We start from the raw sequence: 15,569 nt of genomic DNA, 5'->3' as shown, positions 1-15,569 counted from the left end.
TCCTTTCCTCTTTGCTTTTGCGACATTATGTTCTCATTCCCCTCCTAGCTCTCTGAATACACCCTCTTCTTCTCCTTTGCAGGTTGCCCTGTAAATATCCCTCCTCAGGATTCTATCTTAAGTTTGCTCCTTTTTTAAATTTTTGTGGGTTAAAGCATCAACTCCCAGGAACCACCTTTATGAAGATCATATTCAAATACTTACTCTTTAAATATCTATTGAATATCTTCACTTCATGCCCAAACAGAAGGGAAAAATCATTTTTCCCCTCTAGGATTCCCTAAACTAAATGGTGCCATCATCCTAACCAGCTGCCAAGGTCGTATTCCAGTTTCTGCATAGCTCTGGAATCCATCCCTTCTCCACATCCACACCTCCATGCCAGGCGAAATGCCTGAATTGCCACAGCAGCCTTCTAAGCAGCTTCACTGCTCCAGGCTTACATCCATTCACTACATGGAAGACAGTCGTCTCTTAAAAAATAAACCTCATTGGGTCTTTTCCTTGTTTTGAACCTTTAACACATTAAGCGCCCTGTCAGTCACTGGTGACTGGCACTATACTTTCCATCCGGAAGACAAAACAGGCTGGGCGCTTAACGTGTTAATGGCTCCTACAACACCTTCTGGATCAAGTTCAAATTCCCTGAAGCAGCTAACAAAAGTCCACCCAGGACCCAGTGCCTCCTAACTTGAGCCACTCTAATCATGCTCTAAGCTCCAGCCACATAGGATTCAGCAGCCTTCTTTTCCTGAAATGGTTTTTATCTATTTCTTCTTCCCCACCTCTATTTCAATCAGCCAACACAGACACCCCACAGATCTCAAAACATGTGGCATTTTCTTTAAATCTTAGAATGTCCCTTCGTGACCTCAAAATTCTGGACCAAATGCTGTTCCTAAGTGCTACTACAGCACTTGGAACTTCCCAGGCTTAGAAAGTAGCACACTGCCTTCTACTAGTCACTTTCCCTGTCCCTCTCCCTTGCTATTTTGGAAGTCTCATGTGAGCCAAGCTCTTGTCTGTTGTACAGACTGCTGTGTCCTGAGCACCCAACAGTGGCTGGCACATAGCATTCAGGACATTCAATGCTTGTGAATGCAGCTGTGACTTCTTCCTTCAAACTTACCTCAGAGTCGCTGCAAAGGTTGGTCCTTTTTTCAGGCTGGAGTGGGCCCAAAAGGCTACTTCAAATCCTTCCAGCTCTTAGCTAACATGGAGCATTTTCTAAGACACCCTCCCAAACCAGCCATCTAAAGCATTCTCCTCAGTTCCCTTCCCTCATAGTACCATTATGTTTTCTTTGTATCACTTGGCAAACATTTGTATTTGGTTAATTACATGCTTTCTTCCAGGGACCATGTCTGTTTTATACGATATTAGCATAGAGGCTGGTACATAGCAGGATTTAACATATATTTGGAAAAAATAACAAGTGGACTTAATAGCTTTCATCAAGGGCTAATATCATTTCGTACATCATGTTGCTTCTTACAAAAGTTTAATGGTCCCCCTAAACCAAATCTTTGTCAATACTGCCAGTCAACCATAACAATAGGCATAAAGTTAAAGAATTTTCTGTTCTGTTACTCGGGTATAAAGCTAAGCAGGGGTAAACAAATAAACAAACAAAAACCACAGATACACATATCAAGAAAATTAACTAATCATTCTTTTCCTTTAATCATTAAGTGTTAAAGTGAAAGTATGAAATGGTATATGCACTGGAAGAGAGTGGCCTTGCCTTTCAGGTCTTGTATGTAGCCCTCTTTGCAGCTGTGCATGAGCTGAAGGATCCATCTGTGCTGAGCTCCGATACACTGCCAAGCAGGGTCACCCGGTGCATGAAGGTCAGACAGGTACCTGAAAAAGCAAGGTCAAGGCTGACCAAGTAGTCTTCCTCTACACAAGCCATAAATAAGGATAAAAGGAAAGCTAGCATATTTCAAAATCATCACATTTTTTAAGAAAACCTAAAATTTTATCAATTAGTAAAGCAGTTGTCAGTATTAGTCTCTAATATTTAGTTCTCTAAAATTAGTCTCTAATATGAAATACATCCAAATTTCTTTTCATTAAGTTAACAAACAATAAAGCTATATTTTATAAGACTAGGACTTTATAAAAAGAAATAAACATGACAGAGACCATTTACGATGATCCAATATACTTAGGGAGAACTTACCTTTATATGTATTTACACTGACTTCCCAGAGTGCTGCTATTTAGTTTTGTCATTATATAAGCACAGGTGGGAGCCAGCAGAGGAAACCCGGGGAATATTTTTTCGATTTCAGTTGGTTTTTATTCCTTTCTGGCCTGAAACATAGCCACTAGATGGCACAATGACACTGTTTTCTAGACAGTCTTAACAAGGGTCAACTGAAACTTAAAGCCATTTTATTATATGAAGAGATTTGGTGACAACAAGCACTTACCTCTAAAGTCTAAATCCTAATCCATGACTCAGAAAATATTTCTCTAGATAGCATAGATAGGAATTTTTCATAGATTTAATGTAGTTCTTAAAATATTTAAAGTCTTTGTACCTAAAATATCTAAGTCCAGATGGACAACTGAAATACATTTAAGTTGAAAAAAAATCTGCTAAATATCATTCAAGATTTGGCACTCTGCCCTCACAAAATAAATATAACAAGTTAAATCAAATTAAATCAATCCCATAAGCTGAATTTATTGTCTTAAAATTACTCTTAGACCATAAGCTATCTGTTGTCTTAAGGTTAAAGATTTTTGTTCAATGACAAATTTTAATTAATGGTTACAAGCTGTGACCTCTAGCCAAATCTTAATAACTCAGAGATCATCTGATGCCTCTCTCCCATTTCCAGGACGGTATTTCCTTACTCACAGACATCTCAATTAGTAGCTAATTAAAGGAAAAACTTTTTATAGTAAGTTAGCAATGAATAAATGTTGAGATGAAATCTGACATCACATTTAGGACCTCTCCGCCCTCACCCTGACCTTCCAGGCTAATGGAGACAGCCTGGTTTCTGAGAAGAGCTGGGCATTTATTTGTCCTGCTAAGGAGCCCCTTAAACAGCATGGCTCACACTACAGTGGGCTGCCCAAGAGACAGCCCTGAGAGTTGGCCATTCTCCTTCTCCCTGACTCTATTTACAGTCTACAAAGGTGGGTCTGTAGGAGAAAGTGACAAATCAGTTAACAGCATTACTAGAAGAAAAACCACAACCTAGCAAATTACATTTAGCTTGGCCTAAATAATTCATCTCAAAGATTTCAAAACCCAATCAGATTCTTTTCTCATAAGGCTTTCCTCTTTTATTGACTAGAATATAAGTATGATAAATAGTATGTTGTGTCATTTCTGAAAAAAACATGTGATTTTATTCTTTCTTGCTAGGAAGACTTTGTCCGACAAATTCGCATTCTCCTTAGATAGGTTTATTTCGCCTCCAAAAACTTCTGCAACACTTTCTCCTGACACTTTCACTCATATAACAACCTCAGATTTGTATTAGCTATAAAATACTAGTATAGGAATATCCTTTTAGAAAATAGTTGCTTCCCTTTAATATTTTAAAATTTTATTTATTTATTTCTTTATTAAGGTATTACATGTGTGTCCTTATCCCCCTATTGCCCCCCACCCCCCGCTCGTGCTCCCCTAGTGTCTGTGTCCATTGGTTATGCTTATATGCATGCATACAAGTCCTTTGGTTGATCTCTCCCCCTTACCCCCACCCGCCCCTACCTTCCCTCTGAGGTTTGACAGTCTGATCGACGCTTCTCTGTCTCTGGATCTGTTTTTGTTCATCAGTTTATGTTGTTCATTATATTCCACAAATGAGTGAGATCATGTGATATTTATCTTTCTCTGACTGGCTTATTTCGCTTAGCATAATGCTCTCCAGTTCCAACCATGCTGTTGCAAATGGTAAGAATTCCTTCTTTTTAACCACATCCCTTTAATTTTTAAACTTCTAAATAGGAACACAGATGATCCATTACAAAAATCTTTCTTGAGCGAGAAAAATCAATAAGCATTTTTTTGTTGAGTAACTTTTAAAATTGTAAGTCTCTTTAATATAGTCACTAGGTCCTTGCAAAATTTAATGACAATCCTCTTTCTATTGTCTTATTAATGGGTATTACATTAAAAGTTTTATAAAGAAAAACATGTTCTCTCAGGAATTCTAGTGTTTTAGTTTAAAATTACAACCTGTGCTAGGCTTTTTCCTTGGTTAAATGATGTAATCCAGTAAGTTTCTTCTTTTCTTTTAGGAATAAGTAGATTAAAAATAAGTACTACTTTCATTTCAAAAATATTTGTTTAGAAAATGATAGTTTATTGCCATTTCTTTTAAAGCTGTGTATTAAAGGACACTTTGTAAAAGACATTTTTAAAGGGAAAAAAAAGTTAAAATATGTTAATGATAATGAGCATAAGCTCAATATTTTAAAAATTAAGACGTTTTTAACCCCATTCTGACATAATTTTTAACAATTACCAGGGATAGGTTCATACTGACATGGGAAAAAGTATATGCAACTTTCCTTCTTGCTAAAAAAATGAAGATCAAGACAGAATAAGAAGAGTAAAAATAATGAGTAAAAATCTATTTTAATTAGATAAAATAGAAAACAAAAGACAATACAGTAATAATCTGATTTTCACTCATATCATGCATACCATGCATAACTTCAATTATTAAAGCCAATAGAGATGTATTTTTGTTGATGAAGCTGTCTCTACCCCATGAGGTACTCATAGTACCTGTCATCATAGATTCCAAAGTCCAACAGATATCTGACCTGAATCTTGTTATTATTAAAAAGAATAATAGCAGTTCTATGCTCAATGTGTTCTCAAAACATCAAAAATAAAATAGTGATTAAAAAATAAACAAACTACTGGACATTGTTATTGACATTCTTGTTCTTTATCCTTTAAAGTAACAGGTTGAAAGCATTTAAATAGACCATTTAAAAGAATCTTTTTAAAAAATATCTACCATCTTTTAAATGCTATCCAATAGGTTAACCAGTCATAAGAACTGTTAGTTATCTATATATAGTAATTCACTAAAGAAATCATACTCAATACGTTTAACACATCACTATCAGCAAATTTAATAGAATAAATGTCAACAATAAAATAAATACAAAGCATAATTAAAGAACACAGACAAAACACTAACCAACTGTATCCTGGACAAGACAATTAACATTCCTACAACTCTGTTTCTTTATATGTGGTTTTTTAAAAAAAAAGTACCTAGATAACTGATGTGTAGTTTATTTCTACAAGCCAAAAAATTTCCAAATACATTATTTCTTATGAAGATAGCCTAGAGAAAAGCAAAGATAGGCTCTGAAAGCAGACATATAGGAGTCCTAGTACTAGCCATGTGTGCTGAAAAAGCAATAAAATCTGAGGTGCCCTGGCTGGGTGGCTCAGTTGGTTGGAGTGTTGTCCCATACACCAAAAGGCTTTGGGTTTGATTCCTGGTCGGGGAACATATCTAGGTTGTGGGTTCCATCCTCAGTTGGAAGCATATGGGAGGCAACTAATGGATGTTTCTCTCACATCAATGTTTCTCTCTCTCGCTCCCCGCCCCCCTTTCCCTCTCCTCTCTCCCTCTCTTCCTCCCTCTAGAATCAATTAAAAACAAAACAAAACAAAACAGACATATCCTCGGGTGAAGATTAAAAAAACTATCTGAAGCTCAGTCTCCTAACCAGTATACCAGGTATAATACACATGCCCCAATGTGGTGGCTGGGAGGATTAGAAATGATAAACAGCGCATCTAGCATGGTGCCTGGGCACACTGCAGATGAGGGGTAGTGGCAGAAATCAATTTTAGTATTCTCTACTCCAAAAAGTCTCCTTTCCCTTTCCTGTTGGGCAACACCAATGCTGACTATGACAATGGCTCATACTCCTACTGTGCTCCTGCATCACTAGAAACAAGGAGGACTGCATGTGGACCCTTGTACCTCCACAAGTGAAAACAAAGCAGCAGCTTTCAGACCAGACCATCTTTCCAGACCTGGGAATTATTTTCAATGGTCACATACTAACAACAGCCAAATGCATAAAAATATGTAGTCTATAATCACTTTATAACTACCTAATATTCAATAAACTTCACTGAGAGAGAGGGTATTTGGTTTGAAAAATAATAGCTTATTCTGAGAACAAAGGTCACATTCAAAATATGATAGCAGAAAATAAAGTTATAGTTTTAAATTATGGATATAACAGATTAAATTTATATGCTTTGTCTCCAAATCCTGATATAAACACCATATATATATATATATATATATATATATATATATATATATATATGACATACAAACACACACACACCATTTATTGACTACGTATTATGTGCCTGGTGCTATATTAAATTCTTAAATGTATTCTTGATTATCTTTGCAACTAAGACATAGATTGTGTTAACATGTCCATTTCAAAGATGTGTTAACATGTCCATGATAAAGAAAACTCAAGTTACCCAAAGTGAACAGCTAGTTCCCATTAGCTACACTGCTTCTTTCTATGGCCTTGTCATACCCTGTGATGTCCATCATTTTCAATATTACTGCTACTTTTTTTTTTAAGTTCCAGACTTTCTTTTCAACACTAAAACCTTTCAGAATTTTCTTTACTGCTGAACTATGGCCCACTCTTGTAGTATGGAGAATTTCCTAATACAGGGAGCTCCTCCTGCCTGTGGCCTGTGGGTGCCCACCTGGTACAACCATTCTGCTAGATTAGGTAAGCCCTTGTTGAGCAGGAGGAAGAGGTGACTAAGCAATGAGGCTACTTTTTCTTTCCCCAAATACATAGGAAGAATTTTCTTGCCCTTAAAGAGTGAGCACTTGCAAATATATTAGTATAAAAAAGAGTTTTGGTGTTCTGCAGTAGGTACTTCTAAGTGTTTTCCCTTTGATTATTTCATCAATCTCCTAATTTTCCCCAAACTAGCTTTAAGAGTTAGATGACATATCCAGTACTATACAGATATATGTGATTTGTGAAAATCCTTGCAAAAATTTTACCTTATATAACGTTTCTGGTCATGTAAGGTCGATGGTGTCTCAAGCAATTTGTCCAGAAGTAATTCTCTTAAAGCTTCAATCCGTGTTTCTACTTCAGCATAATCTATTTTTAAAAAGGTACAAATATACAAGATTTACAGGATGGAAACTTAAGATCACATTACAGACAGTAGAACAGTGGCTGCCTTGAGGGTTATAATGGTGAATTGAGAAGAGCTCAAGGGAACATTCTGGAGAGATGAGAACATTCTATCTGGGGTGTGGGTTACAGCGGTGTGTGCATTTGTCTGTGCATTTAACTTAATATAAATTAACTATAAGAAAAATAAAATCAAGTTTTCTGAGTCCTTATGGAGTTGGGATTTACAAAGTTAATAAAGCCCTGTGATATTTCTCCTAGTTGATAAGGCATTGCCATAGGGTATTTTAGGCTTTTCTTATTGTTTTATTTTCTGTACCTGGCATTAGACATCATTTCAAAAGTTGTTTTGTTTACTTTAATGTAGGGTTAGAATTCAGAAATACATCGCTCTTTCTGAAGAGGGAAGATTAAAATGTAGGTTCCCATTTCTAAAAAATATCTATAATTGACTCTTTCCAATGAAAAATCTACACTAATAAAAGAGAAAAATGGTAATTGGCGTACGACCGCTACCCTTCCCATTGGCTAATCAGCATATCCTTATGCAAATTAACTGTCAGCCAAGATGGCAGCCGGCAGCCAGGCAGCTGGAAGCGAACGTGAGGCTTGCTTGCTTCAGGGACTGCAGACTCCAACGTTCCCTGCCTGACTTGCCAGCCTCTGAGCTGGCAGTTTGAAACATTCTAACAAATATAGCCGGCTGGGATCTCAGAGCTGAAGTTATACATTGTTTCGATTATAGAACGGCAAACAAACCAGCAGCGGAAGCCTCAGAGCTAGAGCCAGAGCTAAAGCTGGCCCAGAAGAAAAAAAAAAAGAAAAAAAGGAGTGGTTGGGAGCTTCGGTCAACAACCACCAGCCTGAAAGCAGCCCTCATCCCTCACCCAGACTGGTCAGGCACCCCAGTGGGGACCCCCACCCTGAAGGGTGTGTGACCAGCTGCAAACAGCCATCATCCCCTCAGCCAGCCTGGCCAGGCACCCCAGTGGGGACCCCCACCCTGATCCAGGACACCCTTCAGGGCAAACCAGCCGGCCCCCAGGCCTCTATCCTATATAGTAAAAGCGTAATATGCCTCCCAGCACCGGGATCAGCGAGCCGCGAGTCTCCTGGCACCAGATCAGCATGACAGGTGCAGCGCCAAACCCCTGATCGCCCTGGGGTCTGTGTGTGACGGGGTGGCGCCCCAACCCCCCCCCCCCCCACGGGCCCTTCTCTGTGTGTGAGGGGGCGGTGCCCTACTCCCCCTATCAGCCCTACTCTGTGCGTGACAGAGAGGAGCTCCCCACCCCGATGGGCCCTGCTCTGTGAGTGACAAGGAGCAGCGCCCCAACCCCCTGATTGGCCCTGCTCTGTGCATCACAGGGGGTGGCTCCGCAACCTCCCCATTGACCCTGCCTTGAGTGTGATAGGGGGTGGTGCCCCAACCCCCCAATCAGCCCTACCCTGAGCGTGACTGAGGGTGGCATCACAAACTCCCAATCCGCCCTGCTCTGTGCATGACAGAGGCGGCGCCCCAACTCCCCAATCAGCCCTGCTCTGAGCCCGACCAGGGGCTGCACCTAGGGATTGGGCCTGCCCTCTGCCACCCAGGAGCAGGCCTAAGCCAGCAGGTCGTTATCTCCCGAGGGGTCCTAGACTGCGAGAGGGCACAGGCCGGGCTGAGGGACCCCCCCTTCCCCCCCGAGTGCACAAATTTTTGTGCACCGGGCCTCTAGTAATAATATAATGATGGTCAATAAGTAGCAAAGAACATCTAAGTCTAACCAATCCTATAGCTGTGGTTGCTCATTTTCACTACATCTTAGTAAGAAAAGCCATATGTTATTTTTGAGGTAATAGTTTTACATTTAAAAAGATCACCATATCAATAAAAACTAAAAAGGATGTAACATTCTTTGTAGAATACATCCCACATTCTTTCTGTGAAAGGAAAGGAGAAGATCTAAAAGCAATAACAAGCCTTACATTTCTTGAAAACTTGCACCTCTGTTTTTCCAAAGAGTGACTTGGCCTTTTCATAGTCATTAATAACCACATCATAATCACCCTTTAAAATAAAAAAAAATATTTTGGAGACTGTCAGCAAAGTACAATGAAGACATATGGTTAAGATAAAAAACATCTTAACAACACTTTAAAATTTATGATATCTATAACCATCAGTATATAAATACATACTCTACCTTTTGAATATTCCTTTCAATATTTAGAGGAAGGTTGAAAAGAAATTTAAATCGCTGGAGGACATTGAGTGCATTTCTAGTGGAATCTGCCTTGTCCTTTCGACCTAATACTTCTTGAAATAATGTATCTGCAGTATTACTTGCTCCTATTTTAAAAGAAAAAATTCAAACTTAGATAAAAATTGATTTTATTTAGAAAAGTATAACTGGACAAATGAAATAAAATGTCAGATTGTTATTGAAGCTTTACACTAAAACTCAATAGACTTTTTTTCAAACATTAGCTATAAGGGAGATCTTTCATGGTTTGCTAAAATACAATTTCCATTTTGCCTACTAAGTCTTTTCTTATGTTAACAATGGTATCCAATTAAAAATAAGCATATTTACCAGGCTCACATAAATTCTTCAATGTGAACCTATATTTTATTTTAGTCACTCTTCTAAATTTTATAGCAATTATAGGCCAGTTGGATACTTCATTAATTCAGACAATAGGTTAAAACACACACATATATACATGTGCACACTCACGTACACTAGTTAAGTTCCATGGAATCAATATCTACATATGTGGTAATACACAAAACAAGAAAAGTATTTTACAGAAAAGTGTTCAAAAGAAATATTTCAGAACCAATCCTATTTCTTGCTAAAATTACCTCTTTGTATAGCAGGCACAAAAAATTACATAAACATTAAAATGACAAATTTTAACATATCCTTAATCAATATTTCTTAAATCAGCTAATTCTTATATTATACACAAACTAACCTAAAAGACCTCAAACTATATGAATCACTGTAATGAAAGAGTTGCTTTATCTAAAGTGAAATTTACTGTGTTCAAAAATAGTTAAGCTTTTTCAACTTATGAATTATTTTTAATTAGCCACAAGGGGAGAAAAAGAATAAAGTGTTTTCAGCTGTTTGATCATTGCACATAAAAAGTTTCTACATTATCTGGTCTAGTGACTATACTTTAAGCAAGATGAAAAAATTACCTCAGCCTCACTGGGTGGCTTGCATGCCACATTCTCCACTCCACACTGTGGGTGGGCTGATCCTGTTAGTCATCTTTGTAACATAATTGTTTTATCTAAATATTGTTTAAATTCTGTTGAAATTATAAAAGCCTAATATAAAAACTTTGTTTTGTCAAAATAGCTGCTTTCATCACATTCTATTTAATGTCCAATACTAAATTTCTGCTTACGATGAGGAAAACATACTCTCTTCTTGCCACCAAACCACATGCTGGTGGCTAAAAGAACATTCCAAATCTGATTAGAGTTAAAACTTTTTCCTTCAATGAAAATTATTATTTATCATATAAAAATATAAACTTCATGAATTGAGGCTAAATGAATAGATATGTGAAAGAGATTAAATAGTTTTAAAAGGTTGATTACCTATATGTGAGCTGTGGATACTAAATCCCTAAGCACTTTTTTAATATACAATGAAGAAATTTACAGCAAAAAGTATGAGAGTTCAAAATTAGATTTTTCTCATCTTATTTTAAAGATATTAAAAGATACAAACTAACAATTTTAACTCCTCTAAAAAGCATGAAAAACAAGTACAGGTAGAAAATCCACTAATAATTAAATAAAATATAAACATTTTATAGAGAAAAATTTGTAGGCAGAAATTGTAAATTATAATTTCTATACAGAAATGTATATATATATATATGAAGAATTTTAATTTATGCACACAAAGAAATTGTGAATTATAATCTTAATTTATAGATAATTTCCATCCATGAATTTTTATTCTGTTATGAATTTTACTGCACTCACAATAAAATATTGGGAGTTCATAATTCTTTGATAACTGGACAATCATATCTAGTAATAAAATAAATGAGAGCAGTGAAACCGAGATTTGTACAACCTGATAAAAATTACCAGCAGTTCACAAAATGCATTTTATGTCTCGTTCTCTAGAGCCACTAAGAAAATGAAACTGGATGGGAAACACACAATGTTGCATTATAAAGTTGTACACCTGAAATTTACATAATGTTATTAATCAACTAGAGGCCTAGTGCATGGAATTTATGCATGGGTAAGGTCCCTAGGCCTGGCTGGCGATCAGGGCCAATCAGGTTCCCTGCCTCCCTGCCTCCCTACCTCCTCCTTCCCTCAGCCCTCCGCAGCCGCCACTAGTCGCCCACTATGTTCCACACTGCCCCCTGCTGGTCAGCACACATCACAGCGAGCGATTGAACTCTGGTCTCATGGTTGAACTCTCCAGGGGACACTTTGCATACTAGCCTTTTATATATAGCTATGTTACCTCAATACATTGACATTTTTTTAAAATAAAGAAAATGAAACTACTAAACCCAGCAGTGTCCACACGCAAATGACACCACAAATAAGCCAATTAGTCAGCCATCTTAGAACAATCCCCCGAGGTAGCAATCCTACACACCCTCACCTATACATCCAACTTTTAAGGCACCTGGCAGGGGTTTGAACATCCAGGGTGTAACCATAGAACAAATCTAATTCTACCAGCCCTGGGCAAGTCTAGACCTGGAAATTGGTCCTTTCTCAACATAAGCTACCTGGAGAGTGGCTGTCATTGTCTCAGTTACAAATGTACCCCGAGAACTAACAGCAATGCTGCTATAATAACACTGTGGCTGCCACCATTATAGTGGGCTGACTGAACAATAAAATTTTCTTCAATGTAAGATGGGACAACATGGATGGACTTTCAAGACATTATGAGAGTGAACTAAAGTCAGATATAGAGAAAGACAAATACTTCATGGTATAACTTAAAAATAGACTCTAAAATAGGTGAACTCATAGAAACAGAGAGGAGAATGGTGGTTACCAGGGGCTGAGGGTTAGGGGGCAGGGGAAATGGAGAAATGTTGATCAAAGTACAAACTTCCAGTAAGAAAATGAATACGTTCTGGGGATCTAGTTAATAATATTGTATTATATCCTTGAAAGTTGCTATGAGTAAATCTCAAATGTTCTCACCACAAAAAAAAAGAAACAGAATTCTGTGACATGATGGAGGTGCTAGCTAAAGCTAAGGCAGTAATCATACTGCAATATAAAAGTATAGCAAATCAGCATGTTGTATACAATATTACATGTCAATTGCAGTTCAATAAAGCTGGGGGAAAAGATGGGAAGAAAAGTCACTGCAGCACTTCACGCTAACCAATCAAACTAATTCCTTCCCATTCACCTATATCTTTAACAATGAAAAAAAACAAAACAAAACAAAATTTTCTTTGTGCCAGGAACTACTATGATATAGAAAAACTAGTCATGTAATTCTAATGCTGTCCTACAATTTCAAGCATGTCTGTTTAAAGCAAATATGCTTTCTCTTATTTTGAAGTGACTTATTGGTCCTTTTCACGGCACTGACACCTGAGACAGTATATCACAGAAGTGATTTTTAACCTGTGGTCTCTGCTTGACGTGAGTTGAGGGGATTGTGGGGAGGATGCAAAAAGTGCCCTACCCACAAAACACACAAACACACACACACACACACACACACACACACACGCGCAATATATACCAGGATTAGGCAAGTTAAATGAGATTAGGAAACATTAAAGTATCTGGTAATTTAAGGTAACTTAAAAATGTAGACTTAAATTCATAGTAAAACAAGGACCACAATGAGACATAACAACATATTTATTGTATGTGTCTCAGTTTCTGTAAACAGACAGCAAAAAATGGTAAGACAGGCTGTCATGTATAACATAATGATATTACATGAATAGTATCATTGCCAATGGTTAATGCTTGTTTACAGAGCCATTTCGGATACTGGAATTATATAGCACCACATGAAGTACACAGAATGGAATCTTAAAGAGGGGACGCTGGCTCATACTACCCATCTCTTTTCAACTCCCATTCAGTAATGTCACGTTGGTAGCTTGAAATCAAACATGATGGGAAAATTTGCACATTGGAAATGCTAATATTAGGGTTAGTTTTCTTTTTCCTTTTTGGCATGCCAGTTGTTAAACAATTACCATTATAACAAGTAAAAATCAGTTCCTTATTCACAAACTTTACTCTGATATTCCTCAGTGTTTCAAGTCCTTAGCTTTCTTCTATTAATTTTACACATAGTATTTAGGATGAAATTATTCAGTCCTGTTCATTGAACTACCATCTCTACACTGCTGAGTCCCAAATCTATATCTTACGTTACGTCTGTTAGTGTAAAACTAACTTTTACACATATTTTAACTACACATACAATAATTTTTTTTATGAATTCGCCCATCACAAAGAAGTCCTTTATTCTGAGCAATTCCAAAGATGAATACCTGTTTTCCTGGGGGAGACAGTTCAATCATTCAGCCCTCACTGATTTAAAGGGAAACTATGAGAGCATTTCTTGTGACACCCTATGGGACCAACTTAGTCCCTGAAGATTTCCCTTTGAATGAACCCTGACAGCAGAGCTGAGGACAATATCAGAAGCACATCAGTTTTAGGGGGCTTGGAGCACAGGAATAGGACCCTGAGTCTAGGCAGATGGTTGGTCAGGCTTCATCATAGAGGACAGTGGAGAAAAGATTACTGGGTGGACAATCAACTCTTACCCCCTTAGTTTAACTGTCTTTGGGAAGAGCTAAGGAAGTGGAATGGAAAAAAATGAAGATCTCATGGAGGGAGAAAAAAACACTTTAGCATCTATGGGTCCTTTATAACCTAAAGGGAGTTTGGAGAAGCCTTTGTGGGTGGATAAACATATACTACACATGTAATATCTAGCACTTACTCTATGCTAGGTGCTTGTCTTAAAAGTTTATATTAATTATTCTAAATTCTTATTCTGAAAACATATATTAATTGCAATACATTTAAATTTACTCATGTCCCTGTAAGATAAGCACTATATTTATCCCTATTTTATAGTGCAGGCAACTGAAAACACCGAGAGGTTCTTCAACTTGCTCATTGTGACATAGCTAGGAGGTACTGAGAGAGAAAAAGATATTATTGGGTACAACCCTCAGGAGTCTCAAACTCAACATGTTATAAATCAAACTGAATTTTTTCCTCTCTACTTTTCTCCTCATGCCCCAAACCTGCTCCTTCTTCCTCCATTTGTGGCCAAATATCAGAAATTCATCACTGACTACTTCCTTTTTCTTCTTTTCACCTCAAACAGTGACTGAATGCTGCCTTTCTCCTATCGTTAACATCTCTCACCTGCCATTCACTCTACCTTCATCACCTCTGCCTTAATTAAGAATCCTCAGCACTTCACTCTTACAACTGTACCTACTACCTGGGCTTCTCTTAGTCTAGCTCCCTTCTAATCCTTTGTCTATACGAAGGGCACTATGTTCTTTGAAAAAGTTCTAACAGCATTCCCTTACTGAAAATCCTTCAATAGCTCAGTGTTCAGGATAAAGACAAATCCCAAACCCAGTAGAAAGCTTCTCATGAGCAAACACTCTTCCATCTGGCACCCTCACCTCTCACTTCTGCACACCAGCCATGCTGGATCCTGGGTCTAGGAATGCAGTCCATCTCCTTTTTGAAACCGGTGCCTTCGTCACACTGTTTGCTCTGCCTGGGACAACCTGCATCCACTTAGCTGCCCACCCACCAACCTCTTCTGGCCTGGCTACTTCCAAATCCTTTTTTAAAACTCATGTGACCCTCCCCTGATATTCTCCCCACTCCACTTTTCAATTAGGTCTCCCTTGTGAAGACTCCAGATGTACCCCAGGATTACCACCAGCAGAGGATGATCGCACCACAATCTATTCACCTGATTTTTGACTGTATTTTCCACTAGACTATACAGTCTGAGAAGTAAAGCCTAAGTTTAATCTTCATATTCCTGGGATAGAACTAACAGGTGCTCAATAAATGCTTATAGAGAAAGGACTAAAAATCTGCCTCTGAATCAGTGCTCAATACTCTTTCTACTTAGAGAGATGGTACTGGCCAGTAGAAGCCTTACTCTGTATGGTGTGCAGTCCCGCACAAATGACTGTGCAGCTGAAACTGAATGCTGCCTTTCTCATCTCGTTTTTTATCGTAAAATTTGCATGTATCAAGCACCTTTTCTATGCACTGACAAACTGTCATACTCCTTTCTAAGTTTATCCTTTGTGCTTTCAATGCCACAGATTATCTCTGAGTGTTCCTTAGGCATTGC

The 15,569-nt window shown here is 37.8% G+C and overlaps 1 protein-coding gene across 12 annotated transcripts in view; it reads right to left on the bottom strand.

Annotated features, from left to right (window-relative positions):
* Window positions 1-15,569, bottom strand: part of EXOC2 (exocyst complex component 2) — a 237,385-nt gene that overhangs the window by 111,966 nt on the left and 109,850 nt on the right. For all 12 annotated transcript variants that reach the window (XR_002828487.1, XR_002828488.1, XM_023751403.1 and 9 more), the window contains 4 exons: window positions 9,387-9,532; window positions 9,169-9,250; window positions 7,059-7,161; window positions 1,745-1,863 (listed from right to left, as the gene is read on the bottom strand). Coding sequence is in view for 10 of the 12 variants with exons in the window: in XM_023751403.1 (XP_023607171.1) it covers window positions 1,745-1,863; window positions 7,059-7,161; window positions 9,169-9,250; window positions 9,387-9,532 (450 nt within the window). In the remaining 2 variants the exon portion in view is untranslated. The remainder of the gene's footprint in view (window positions 1-1,744; window positions 1,864-7,058; window positions 7,162-9,168; window positions 9,251-9,386; window positions 9,533-15,569) is intronic.

Source organism: Myotis lucifugus, unplaced genomic scaffold, assembly GCF_000147115.1.
Source record: "Myotis lucifugus unplaced genomic scaffold, Myoluc2.0 scaffold_21, whole genome shotgun sequence".
NCBI lineage: Eukaryota > Metazoa > Chordata > Mammalia > Chiroptera > Vespertilionidae > Myotis > Myotis lucifugus.
Note: the sequence above shows the minus strand (reverse complement) of the source record. Positions and strands in the feature narration are given on the sequence as shown.